Here is a 14,083-nt window from a genome sequence, read left to right as displayed (position 1 = left end):
TTAGAAGGACATAGTAGCCGTGGCCAACACCTGGTATGATCGAAAGGCTATGCCATTTTTCCCTTTTCCGATCATTAAATCAAGTGAGACCACCAATTGAAAGACGCCACCACACAATTGAAGACAGTGTTGAATACACAATACACATTTTATTTGATCTGTGATCTTGTCCCTAATATTTTTATTGTCCACAAAACGGCTAAGCAGGTAAATATATACTAAATATTTGTACTGTATGTTCCTCTGAGAAGCATTTATTACAGAACGAAATAAACATTTATCATCAAGTTTGTCAACCGTGACTGATATGTACGTTTTTTTTATGCTGCACTGACATGCATTGTGAAGTCTGATGACGAAATCCATTTTATAATTCAGTGGAAATATACTCTTTTTCAAAACAGCTGTTATATGTTGTCTGCTTCATAGCCTCAAAAAAGAAGACACTGTTGCTGACTGCTTTTTCTGTTAATATATTCTGTTTTAAGGAGCCACTTAATTACACAGCATATTTTATGGCCTCTATAGCAACTCGTTAGAACACAGCAAGGAGAGAAGCAGTTGGATTCCGTTGTGGCATATCTAAATATCTGCGAGAAGAAAATAATATACTTTGTACTTTACTTCAATAATGCTAAAAGTACATCTAATTCACAGACATACTTACAGCCAATCTAGTTAAATTGGACTTTTTTAAAACAATTTTTAACATTTGCATCCAGTGGTCTAAATATTAGGGCCTTTGGTATTTTATTTACAAAAGTGAATGAACCTTCTTACAAATATTTAACATATACATTTTACATTCAGGTGTTCTGGTTATGTTTTGAGGTCTTGTGGCTTCATTTTTATGTCTGGATTTTGAAACAGCTTTCTTTACCTGTCTCACTAGGCTATTGTTTTTCATAAAAATCATATATAACATACATACAAAATGAGGTTTTTGTTTTGGTCAGCTTGCTTTAGATATTGGTCTGCTAAATTCCCATTCATATTTTGTTTCCACCCACAACGGCATACACCATTAGCCCACTTTTCCCATTGTCTCCCTTTACCTGGAGTGACTGCAAAAACTTGTACGTTTGCCTTACAATTTTAAAATTTAATTTTTAATATTAGCTTAGAATGCCGGATATTTATTTTGTCTGCAAAATTCTAAATCAGGCTCAAAGTGTTTAAATGAAATTGCAAAATTGTAGCTTCCTGTAATTTGAATGCTTGGTTTGGTGGTGATATATTCTGGTCTCCTTTTCAAATAATAATATTAATAAAATGCATGGCACGACTGAAAGGATTCTTATTTAAACAATATCACAAGTAAAACAGCTGCATCGAGAACATTTTTTAAATTCAACATTGTTATTGCAAGCATAAGACAGCCATGTGTAGGTGACTGTATATTTTCTTCTTTTATTGTTTTTATTTTTGTTGCATATAGTTTCAATAAAAAATATAACATAGCCATTTTATTACCTTGCAAAGTTCGGATCTACTCAATTTGCCAGCGCTTGTTATGTACAGACGATAAAATATGTTTTTGGTGCAAACATTTGAAGATGATGTTGGCAATAGTTCTGTGCTAATATGTGTTTCTTTACCTTTGTATGATGTTTTAACATTTAAGCTTTCCTTTAAAGGACCTTCTGGACAAAGCCCATTGTTGGTGGCACTAAGTGGGAACCATACTGTGCAGCTGAACTTCACAAGCAAGGGCAATCAGCTATATCTGCGCTGGTCTACAGATCATGCAACCAATAAGAAGGGATTTAAGATCCGCTACTCAGGTTTGTAGTTTAACACTCAAAACAGAAAAAAAACCTCTCAGCACCTCGCATCATTTTTACTATCCTTCAAAACCTTATGAAGTGCATTTCTAAGCATAGGAGATTATGTGGATGAGAGACTGAGGCACACAAGCATCATAGACATAGCTTCTTCCAGAATATTTTCTGTTTGCAAACTATAATTTAAAACAGTAGCAGCATTACTGAAATACTGAATATCTTTAGAAATCAGCCCTTTCCTTGGGGTAATATGTTAGATTCACCAAGCAGGAGGCCAATAACAAAGCATTTTAGACACATTTTCTTTTATTAACATTAACACTTATCTTGCAGGTGAATGATAAACACCATTGGTGCTTAAGTTCAAATGTAGTAAAAAACCCTAAAAGCCTTACATTAACATTAAAAGTGATCTAGCTTTTTGACAAGATCTGCATAATATCTGTCTGCAAAATGTGTTTACATTTTTGTGTAGAATGATTGTGAAATAGGAGGTGAGCCCTTTAGTAAATGTTGTTAAAATGTATACTGTTATAAACCTGATAAGTGGTGCAGTGTGTGAGTCATGTATTCAAAACAATGTGAAAACATTTCATTTGTTGAAGACCAAGCGGCACAATCCAGTGGCTTTTCATTATGTACTGAGTATAGACCAATGAATATGGAGAAATATGTAGAGTGAAAATGAGTATCAAAACAATCTATGTATTTTTGAAATGGGCATAAGAAATGGAGTTTAGGAGCAGTAGTATTTGTATATCTCTGAATCTATGGCCATCAATACTTGCATATGATTCAAAGGGTATTTTTTTTTAAAGGACTCATTCTTACCCATTGACTTGTATTTGGAAGGCACTAATGCAATGAAATCTAATTGGTTAATAACAAATGTTCTAATATTCCATGTTCCAACATGTCTTCTGATAAAAAAAGTATCTCATTTCACATTTTCCATTCAAAACGGACCCTTTTTTTGCAAAGTGGATAGCTGTGGTTTTTTGGCCCAACCTAGCTCAGCCGGCACCTAGGTAAGCCTAGCAAATCTGCACATTTGTAAAGGCTAGACACATGGGGGAATCTAGGATGGGGTTATTTGCAAGGCTCTTGCAGGTTTTCCACCCAGAATCCCTTGCAAACCTCAAACTTTGACAAAAAAAACACATTTCCCTCACATTTTTGTGATGGAAACTTATATAATCTGTCGAGAGCACAGACCGCCTTCCACCCAGCATTCCCCTGAGTCTCCCAATAAAAAAGGAACTCATTTGTAAGGGTAGGACTAGTACCTGTGACAGGAAAGGACCCAAACTGCAACATGTACACAAAGTTTGAGGTTTGCAGGGCATTGTGGGTAAATAAACGGGATGGTATCCATGTGAAGCACACCATCCTAAACTCCCCTAGGTGTTTAATTTTTCAGAAATGTGTTGGTTTGGTAGATTTCCCTAGGTTGCGGCCGAAGCCGGGCCCAGATAATGCAGCTACCCGAGCCCAAAAGGTGCAACCATTCACCATAGCAAGTGGGACAACATTGGGATTTAGCAGCATTCTCCTGGGTCATATATAAAAACAACACCCAAAAGAATCAAATGCCCTCTTGCTTGCCTGTGGGGTGGGATGTTATAGTTTGCAGGAGAGCAGCAAGACTGTTGAGGCTTTAGGGGTGAGTGTAGAGCATGATGTTAGGATTGGCCAGACCCACATGATTTTTTCATTTACAAAAAAAAGAAAGTCCTGTCATCCTGTGAGCTTTTCGTCCCTCATGGGCCAATTGGGGGAAAACTCTTAATTGTTCTCTTTGGAGTTGGGAGTATGGCCTAACATCAGAGTGTGTCTCCTGCACCCCTTTCTTTTGCCCCAAATGCAAAATCCCTATTGTTCAGTGGGCCTTCTACTGCTAAGGGGGCAGATTTGGGACAACCTTTCTAATTTGGACAAACTTCCTATCTGAATGGCTCGATCTTAGAGTTGGCCATCTCCTTCTTTTGTTTGTTTTGTTACCATTTTGAGTTCCCTGGTGTCTAGTGTGCTGTCTGACCCCACATGGAAAAACTGGGGGCCCCTGGCGATGGAGGAAGAATGGTGTGTCCCTTTTGGGATGGGGGTGAGTGCAACGCCTACATCCCTTTCTTTTTTCCCTAAATGCAAAATGTCTGGTGTCTTGTGGACTTTCTAGCCCCCTGTGGGAAGATATAGGCAACATCACCAATTGGGACAAACTTCCTACCTGCGCCTGGGAAAGACACTATTGCCCCTTTTGGGTTGATGGTATGGCTCATTGCTAGGGTGGGCGGCCCCCTCCTTTTGCTTGTTTTGGCGCCATTTTGAAATCTCTGGTGTTTAATGCACTACTTTCCCCCAGCAGGGCAAAATGTCTGTGAGTACTCCTATCCCTCCTGAGGGTGCAGCCTATCTAACCCCTGGGGAGCAGAAAGTCTATTGTGCCCTAGGGTGAGGGAAAACATGGGGCCATGCCCAAGGGGGAAACTACCCTCTGTTTACAATGGTTAAAAAATTAGCTGGTTCAGACACACAGCCCACTTCTCCTATTCTAGATGAATTACAATGTAACACTCTTGCTCATTTTTTTATAAAGAAAGTGGAGCAAATATACCTGTCACTTGATAAAATTAGGCCTACGGCACCTATTCAGTCAAATTTCTCCCCTGAGCTCACTTCTACGACCGAATCTTCCACGAAATTGGAAACGTGGGCCCCTCTTAATATTAATTCTTTAAAAAAACATTTAGGCAGCATTAAATCAGGATTTTCCTGTGATCTTCTCCCTGCTCCAGTGCTTCAGCAACTTGAGTTGCCATCCATGAAAATTGTTATGAAGCTACTTAACGCTTCGCTCCAAGAGGCCATGGTTCCGCCGGCTTGGAAACATGCCATGTTCCTCCCACTTTTGAAAAAGGCCAATGCTGATCACATTTTAGGCCTATTTCCCTGCTTCCAATGTTTTCCCAAATTCTGGAAAAACATGTAAATTTACAATTAACTAAGTTTATTGAATCTTCTAATTTCTTGCATTCTTCTCGTCTGGCTTCAGAGAGGGTTTTTCGACCGAGACGACTCTCCTTGGTGTTACTGAAATGCTGCGGCAATGTCTGGATACAGGTAACACAGTGGCCCTCATATTGTTAGACTTGAGTGCTGCTTTTGACACGGTGTCTCACTCCGTGCTAATTAAATCCTTGCAGTCTCTTGGCATTACCGGTACAGCACTTGGCTGGCTGTCTTCTTTCTTATCCAAGCGGAACTTTCAAGTTTTCTCATCTAGGGCTACTTCTAAAATCCACTCTTCTCCTTATGGGGTACCTCAAGGGTCGATTTTAAGTCTTCTTCTGTTTAATGTTTATGTACAACCTTTGGCAGCGATTGCAGAAGAGGCTGGGCTGTCTCTTTTTTCTAACGCCGATTACACCCAAATCATTTTTTCCCTTTCTGCGGATAAGCTACCAGAACCTTCAACTCTTGAATGCAGACCAATCTACTCAAACTCAATGGTGAATAAACTGAGATCCTTATTTTAGGGAAAAATAAAGACCTTTGGGGCTCCCAACATTGGCCCAGCGTAATGGGTCCTCTACCTTTGCCCACCTCTCAAGTCCGCAACCTGGGATTTATTATTGATAATTATCCATGAAGCAACAAGCGGTAAAAACTGCAGCCATCTGCTTCACCATTTGAAAATGGTTGAAGAAAATCATTTGGATGCTCCCTAGTGCTATTCAAAAGACCGTAGTCCAGGCACTTGTAACATCTAGGTTGGACTATGGGAATATTCTTTATTTGGGAGCAAATAGGGATGTGTTACCTAAGCTTCAGGTGGTGCAGAATTCTGCCGCCAGATTGCTTTGCAAAATCCCAAGAATGTCTTCTACCTCTAGTGCCTTGAGAGTTCTGCACTGGCTTAGAGTTGAAAATCGGGTCAAGTTTAAAGCCCTGAACTATATGTTCAAGATCAAGGCAGGTACTGCTCCTCAATACCTGCAAAATCTAGTCCGCCCCTACCAGCCCGCGCACCTGTTGCGTTCCACGACTCAGGAAAAATGTGTGGTTCCTAGGGTCAAACTCACAAGAATGGGTGGTCGCTCTTTTTCCTATCTTGGCCCACTCTTGTGGAATTTTCTCCCCACAGTGATTCGCAAAGAAACACTTCACACGAACTTCCGTAAACTATTAGAACCTGGCTGTTTAATCAATAATCTCTCACTGTCTTAGTTTCTTCAGGTCTGCGCTGGGAAACCCGTTTTGGGTAGCTCTGCGCATTATAAAATTATTTTAACATAACATAACATACCCCCAAAGACAGCAATAATGCAGTTCCTGGTGTCTAGTAGGCTTTCTGCCCATGGGAGTGGCAACTTGTGGGTAATTCCACAGTCTGCCTCCCAGGGGATGCAGAAAGACTCTTGAACCCCTTTTCGGGATGGTGGGATGACCATGCCCATAGTTGGCAGCCCCCAGCCCTACATTCTTTTAACCTGGTGCTTTTTTCCCTGGTGTCTATCGGGCTTTCTGTCCCCTGACGGTACTCACCCAGCTGCGTTTGGAGAAGATTCGGAGTAATCACCCACATCCAGGCCTATGGTAAAGGCAGAAAAACTGTAAGCCTCCTTGTTAAGGTGGGGGCAAGGCCATGGCCATGGTGGACAGCCCCCATCACTTTAAAACATTTTTTTTTGCTGGTATGTAGTGGGCTTTTTGCCCCCAAGGGAGTCAGATTGGTGTTATCACCCATATGTATAGATCATATTTCTATGTTGGGGCATGCCCCCATTCTACTTTTTTTTTTTTTATAATGTACGCTGGTGTTTAGTGCACTTCCTTCCCCCTTGAGCGCATTTGGGAGGTAATACCCTATCTGCTCTCCCGTGGAGAATTTGGGAGATAATACCACCTTCTGCCCCCGGGAGGGGGCATTAAGACCATATGCTTTCTTGTCGGGGTGGGGGCATGGCCATGCTGCTGGTGGGCAGCCACCACCACTATATATTTTAATATATTTCCCAGGTGCCTAGTGGACGTTCTGCCCCCCTGGGAGGCCAATTGGGGTAATCACCCCCTTCAGTCCCCTAAGGGGACAGAAACTATGTTGTTGCCCTTTTGTGGTAGGGGTACGGCCGTGCCAATGTTACTGTAGCCCCCAAACCTATGTTTTTTTCCCATGGTGTCTAGTGAGCTTTCTGCTACCCTGCAGGGTCAGATTGGGGGTAGTCACCCCCAGGAGTGGCAGACTGTGCTCTTTCTGGGGTGGGGATATGCCCATGGTTAGCAGCCCCCACCCTTATGCTTAGTTTTCAAAATGTTCCCCTTGTGTCTAGTGGGCTTTCTGCACCCTGGGGGCCAGAAAGACTGTCTGCCTCCTTATTGAGGCTGCAAATACATTTATTATTTGTATACTGTAAGACATTGTATTATTGTTTGAAGCAAGCAGGTCCTCGTGTCAGCTCCCCTGCCACTGTTCTGTCCAGCATGCCTGAAGTACACTGCTCTCTGCTGCCTTAGGTTTCTGCCTCATCTGCTTGTTTTCTGCCTTCTTTTCTGCTCGCTTTCCGATTGTTTTTCTGAAATCTATTTTTGCCTCTTTCTGCTCGTTCTGCCCATTATTTTGCCTCTTTCTGTCAGTTTCAGACCTTTATTTTGCCTCTTTCTGCTTGTTTCTGACATTCATTTTTCTTCTTTCTACCCATTTCTGAGCTTCTTTCTGTTTGTTCCTGACTGTTATTATCACCTTTTTCTGATGTTTCTGACCATTATTTTTGCCTTTCTGCTAGTTTCTGATGGTTTTATTTCTGCTAGTTTATGACCTTTATTTTTCCTCTTTCTGCTTTTTTATGACCGTTGCTTTTCCTCTTTCTGCTTGTCTTCTCCCTCTTTCTATCGTTTCCCTCATCCCACGACCCAGCGCCCCACCCTCCCCCAGGACCTACTTAATGGAGGATGAAGCACAATCCCACTGAGTAGGTCCTCTGGCCGGCTCCCCCGTGACATTACTCCTGTCCAACATGCCCACAGTCCGCTACCCTCTGCTGCCTTAGGTTACTGCCTCCTGTGCTTGGTTATTACCTTCTTTACCCCTAGTTTTTCTGCCCACTTCTGCCCTCTATTTTTGCATCTCTCTGCTCACTTTGCTTGTTTCTGACCTTAATTTTGCCTCTTTCTGCTTGTTTCTGACTGTTATTTTACCACTTTCTGGTAATTTTTTACCTGCATCTCTCCTCTTTCTGCTTGTTTCAGGCCTTAATTTTCCTCTTTCTGCTCATTTCCTACCTTTCCCTGCCTTTTCCCTACTCCTGCCATTTCCCTCATCCCGCCACCCAGTGCTCCAAACTCCCCCCAGGACCTACTTAATGGAGGCCACAGCGTGACACTTTGACCATGTCCTCGGGCCAGCTTCCATTGCGACAGGCCTCCAGGCCAGTTTGCCAGCAGTCTGCGACCCTCCGCTGCTTTATTTCTGCCTATTTTTCTCCCCACTTCTGCCCTCTATTTTTGCCTCTCTCCGTTAATTCTGCACGTTGTATTGCCTCTTTCTGCTCATTTCTGACCTTTTATTTTGTCTCGTTTTACTCATTTGTGACCTTTATTTTTACTCTTTCTGCTCATTTCTGACCTTTATTTTCCTCTTTCAGCGCGTTTCTGACATGGCTCTCCGACTGAGATTTTGAATCCACAGTGCCCAGATACCCCGAGAGGGGACAGTGCTGCGCTATATAAATGCTGATTGATTGAAGGGAATGAGACCCCACTTTAAATGCTAATCACAGTCCTTGTCAGGGTGAGCCATAAATAACACTAAATAGATGTATGCTTAACCCTCTGGTACCTTGGTACATAAGCAGTCTAGCTTAACTTAGAGGCAATGTGTAAAGTATTAATGCATCACTGATAATGATGTGAAAACCCAACACAAGAAGAGCCAGAGTTATGAGTTTTTAAAGTTTAAGATAAAAATGTTGCTGCAAGGTGCCAACTGCGGATATCTGGTTGCATCAGACTGGAACAAAATCACAAGTTCAGGTAAACCTCGGTCCTTTGCAGGTTAGAGTATGGATATGCTATCCTTACTGGTATCTTCGAAATCCACCTAGCTCCAGTCAGACCACTACTTCATTTCAACACTGGTCTGGCCACCGAAGCAAACAGAACTGATCACATTATCCTATTTTTATCAAGTTGTTTTTTACCTATTAAAGGGAGATCCACATACAAGGTGGTCTACCTAGGGCATAAAATCATCAATATTTATCAGCAAAAATATCTGGTAAAGGAAACTGTCTCAAGGCAACTTTGAAGCACACACTTCTTTCTACTTGAAATCTCTACCTTTAAAACAAAACACTTCTTAAACCAGCCTTTTGTAGAAAATGCTCCCTAAATTTCAAACTCAATCCCACCTGAAATCCAAAACATAACATCCCAAGCAAACCTCCAAAAGCAGCTGAAAGCTTTGCTCCTTGGCAAATTCCTCCCAAATTCCACCTGATAACAGATCCACCATTGACCCCCTAAGCAAGATTGGGGTCTTATAATAACATTCTGGGGGAAATATTCTGGTCTCTTTTAAAACAAAACTATTTAAGTAGTGTCAGTTCTATGTGTGACTTTTTAGTGGAACAACATGTAGTGCTTGGACATGGGTCAAATCTGATTTAACTGAATTGTAGATTATCTCATGACAGCCTGATTTAAACACTGCTTGCATTCCTGCCAGGGGAATGAAGTCTATGGCCAACATTTCCCTTTCAATGGAACATCCTCCAAAATGTAGAAGTCCCTAAAAGACAGGCAAGGATTTTTATGATTCAGTGGCACCATCGGTATGGCGCAATGTTTTTCAAGAGAGCACCATGTTTTATGGTTAACTTGGCATAGTATTTTCTTCTGTAAGTGCAAACTCACAAAGCCAAAGTTTATTTTTGCAGAATATAATAACTATGCACAGAGCATTCTCCAGGTGCATGGAGCCCATTCTGCTATCTCCCTGCCAAAGGGAGACGTATAACAGGCAGCAACATCGAGAATCTTTTATCCAAAATAGAAGCCAAAACCATCATGTTCTTGGGCACGACCGAAAACGACCTGATCGAAATGTCGGAACTTACAAACTGTGGATAATCGCCTTATTCCCCCTTCGCCAGCAACGCATGCTACTGATAACGGAGGTTCCTGAACATTGAACTGAATACCGGATCAGCCGGTAGAACAACTGATTCGATTATCGCTACGATAATTAATCTAGTAAAGCGATTTCATTCATTTTTATAAAAGGGCATGCATTTAAAATTAGGACCGGACCAGCATAAATTTCAAGAGGCACAAGCAATCAATCCATTTAAGCTACCTGTGAACTCAAGTGACATTGGAGTAAAAAAGGTAGCATAAAAGAATGAAAACACTGCGTATTCAGTGTCACAACAGGAAACCCAGAAGAGTGATGCCTATATGACACATGTAAATGATGCTCGGTTGTCAATACAATCCAGAACCGGCCACGAAAAGAATGAACTACAGTGCCCGAGGGGCTACACACATGCGCGATAAGAAGAGTCAAGTGAGGAAAATAGGAAGCTTCAGCCTGAAGACGCCGCACCTCGAAATGATGTCACACACAGGCAAGCATAAAAATCCTCGATTGCTATAACAGCCACAGCGTCGGGAAACTGCCAGATGGTTGCAAGAACCGGGAACCTGAACCCTTCCTTGTAAAGCAGAACACGCCTGAAGAAAAAGGTATTGTGCCCGCGTATGCTCGGAAATTTGCAGTAGCAACCAACCATATCCCAATCTTAATGGAGCCACTTGCATTACTTATTAGCACGAGGAACTGTTGGGAATCGGCATAGATCACGCCATAACTGGCTTAGACACAGATAGGTATTGCGCCTCTGTATACCTGCATGCTCCTCCCAGTATTGAAACCTGAGCACCTAAACCCGATCACAGCGGCACATCAAAAACTAAAGAGCACGGGGCTTCACCCGATACTTTTTTAGACCACTGCAAAAGAATGGCTGGAAATGCATGTATCACCCCCCCAAACACGAGAGCACTTCCTGCTCTCTTTCATGTACTGGGTAAGCTTAAAAGCATTTTACACCATCCCTTTCGAAAGGTATGCTTAAGTTAAGAATCAATTATTTCCATTTAAGAGCAAAAAGTATAACATAGTACCCCCTTCTTTTTCCCACCAGCCCCCATAATGACTAAAAAGCCCCGGCACTTCAGAAAAGAAAATTAAAGTCTACCTGCCGTCATACTCATAAGAAACACCGGTAGGTGCTTGATAATGAGAAGTTCAAATGTTCGGACTCAACACAGCAAATAGTCAGATAATCAAATAGTTTCTTTCAAATCTATTAAAACAGGTAGAAAACCAACAGCAATCGACCTCAGCAATAGAAGATGGTACTTAAGGTCCCTAAAACATTCAAACACACATGATTTCAATTATTTATGAGCACATACTAAAAATAGCTATATTATTATTTCATACAGATTCAAAGATGTCCTGCCTCAATCTAATCCATCCCTGATGAAGACCTTTGCATAAATAAAGTGATGGTCCCACATCCACAAGGTCGAAATGCGTCGGCTTATCTTAGCGGTTCAGAGCCAATGTGGATACCTAAAGATGTTATTTCATCCAGCCAGTAAAGTCGGATTGGCCTGACTCACATTGATAAGTTGTCAAGTAGTCTCTGACCCTAATAGGACCGTAGTAATAGATAGTGCAGAGAAGGAAGTGGGACTCAGTTCCAGCACCTCAGACATAAGTAGGACACAAAGCAATTTAGGAAAACACATAGTACTGGTATTCCCTCCGATATGAGTGTAATCATGCACTACAACGTCTGAAGTAAATGAAATACTATATGACATATGAGAATACTGAAATGTTCTTATGTGTATTGATGTTTAAAAAGTGATGTTTTTTCTTACCTATCTTGTCCAGTGAGTTATGTATTATGTATATGCGTTTTTTATAAATGTAATGTCCATTTTGAAACATTGAAGAGATTTTTATGTACTAGGTGAAGGGATACTTAAATGTTGATAAGCTTTCGATGAAAAAATAAGTAAGAAGCATGCAAGCACAGAGTCAATAAAAGGGACTTCTGTGACAGAAAACGTATTGTGATTTATGGTGACAGAGGTATTGTGCTTGTTGAAAACTTTCTAAAAAAAAGTGGCATTTTCACAATTGTAATTTAAAATGTGACTTCACCATAAGGTACGATTTTAAATTAGGATTCCAGAGACACCAAACATGACTCAATCATCTATTCCCATTCGGAAATTACTCCTTAAAATGTAATAAGGCATCTCCAATGTTATCCTTTCAGAAGATAGGCATTGCAGTAGTGAAAAACAAATTTGAGTTTTTCACTACAAGGGCATGTAAAATGTAAAAATACATGTCCAACCTTTTAAATACACTCTACCCTATTCTGGGGCTGTCCAGGGCCTACCTTAGGGGTGACATTTATGTATTAATAAGGAAGGTTTCATCCTGGCAAAAGATTTATTTTGCTACATTGAAATGGTAGTTTGTACTGCACAATGGAAGAACTAAGACATGTTTAAAGAGCTACAAGCAACAATTAATGTACAAGCCCTGGGTACATGTACACACTTTACTAGTGACTTAATAGTAAATTAAATATGCCAATTGTGTAGAAGCCAATGTTCCCATGCTCTGAGCAGAGAGCACAGGCACTTTAGCACTGGTTATCAATAGTAAAGTACACTGAGTCCTTAAGTCAGCAAAAACAAAAGTCAGCAAAAACAGGAGGTCTGAAGGCAAAATGTTAGGGGGAAACCATGCCAAGGATACCAGTTCTAACATGTGCACTCCAGCAGAAAGTGGGAAGAACAACCCAACCCCTTGGTAATATTCTTCACTAAGGCAGAAGAACCTGGACAGACCATCGCATTGGCATGGTCTGTTCTAGGATAGTACTCTACCGTGAAGTCCATTCCCGGTAGGGAAATGGACTTCTTAACAGTTTGGGATTTTTACCCCTCATCTAAAGGGGTCTGTTGTCTGTCCAAATCTGAAAATGAACACCAAAGAGGCATGGTCTCAACATCCTCAGTGCCCAGACCACTGGGAAGATTACCATTTCTATTGCACTCCACTACAGATGAAGGCTACAGGTTGATCCAGGCTTTCTTTGGTTAGCTGTGAGAGCACCACCCCATGCCATGCGCTGCGGTGTATCATGGGTGCACCATGTAGTTAGTCCTAGGGTAAGGGAGAAGTTGGAGGCAAACTGCCCCAGAAACGTGTTGCAGTCTCTCTGTTGCTCTGGGATCAGTGTAGGGGAGAGACTGACACCCTCCAGTGACCCATCCTGCTCCTTGGAAGAAAGGAGGTCACAGAAAGGTCATCATTATCCATGACGAGGAGCATAGTTAATTCAGACCTCTAAAAGTGGGGTTTGAGGAGATTAACATGTAAAATCCTTAAAGGTTTCCTGGGAGTCTTGAGGTCTACCAAGTAGGTTCACCTCATAAGGCCAAGACCAGCAGTTTTATACAGGCCTGGGCTCCATGGGCTGCATGAACCACATTTTTTAGTCTGGCTGAAACTTGACCAGAGTGGCATTCTGTTTATACCATCAGTTCATTTCCTCCTGGCTGGTTTCTATATTTTCCTGCACTTGCTTCCAACAGCACTTCATCTAGTTACAGAGTGCCAAGATGTAACTGACCACATCCTGGGAAGCCATCCTGGGAGTTTGCTCCCAGCCATACTTCACCAGGGTGAGAGGTCCTCTCACACGGTGCTGGTACAGGAGTTCTAAGGGGCTGAAGCTAATGCCTGCTTGCAGTATCTCCCCATAGGTAAAATAAAAGGCATGTCAGGAGGACGTCCCACATCCACCTCATGGGATTTGGCAGGCCCATTAACATGCCTTTTAGGTTTCAGTTGAACCTTTCAACAAGCCCATTAGTTTGAGGGTGGTAAGGATTGTAGAACTTGTAGATTACCTTACACTCCTTCCACATGGCTTTCATGTACTTTGCCATGAAGTTGATACTCTGATCTGACATCACCTCCTTGGGGAACCCCTAATGGGTTAAACTCCTCATCACTGCCTTGGCCACTGCGGGTGCAATCACTGTCCTCAGAGGTATAGCTTCTACGTACCGAGCGGCATGGTCCGCCAAGACCAGGATGAACCTTTTGCCAATGCTTGTCTTGGGGTTCAGAGACCCAATGTTGGTAATACCCACCCTTTCAAAGGGGGTGCAATAACAGGAAATGATTGCAGGAGAGCTTT

General features: G+C 41.9%; 1 protein-coding gene across 1 annotated transcript in view; it reads left to right on the top strand.

Moving 5' to 3' along the window:
• The window catches only part of CSMD1 (CUB and Sushi multiple domains 1), a 2,626,220-nt gene that overhangs the window by 1,915,588 nt on the left and 696,549 nt on the right, over positions 1-14,083 (top strand). The window contains exon 42 of the mRNA XM_085610820.1: positions 1,638-1,784. Within this exon, the coding sequence (XP_085466946.1) occupies positions 1,638-1,784 (147 nt within the window). The remainder of the gene's footprint in view (positions 1-1,637; positions 1,785-14,083) is intronic.

The sequence above is a fragment of the Triturus cristatus genome, chromosome 6, assembly GCF_964204655.1.
Source record: "Triturus cristatus chromosome 6, aTriCri1.1, whole genome shotgun sequence".
In the NCBI taxonomy this organism is placed as follows: Eukaryota; Metazoa; Chordata; class Amphibia; order Caudata; family Salamandridae; genus Triturus; species Triturus cristatus.
The sequence above is the reverse complement of the archived record's forward strand: the minus strand, read 5'-3'. Positions and strand labels throughout refer to the sequence as shown.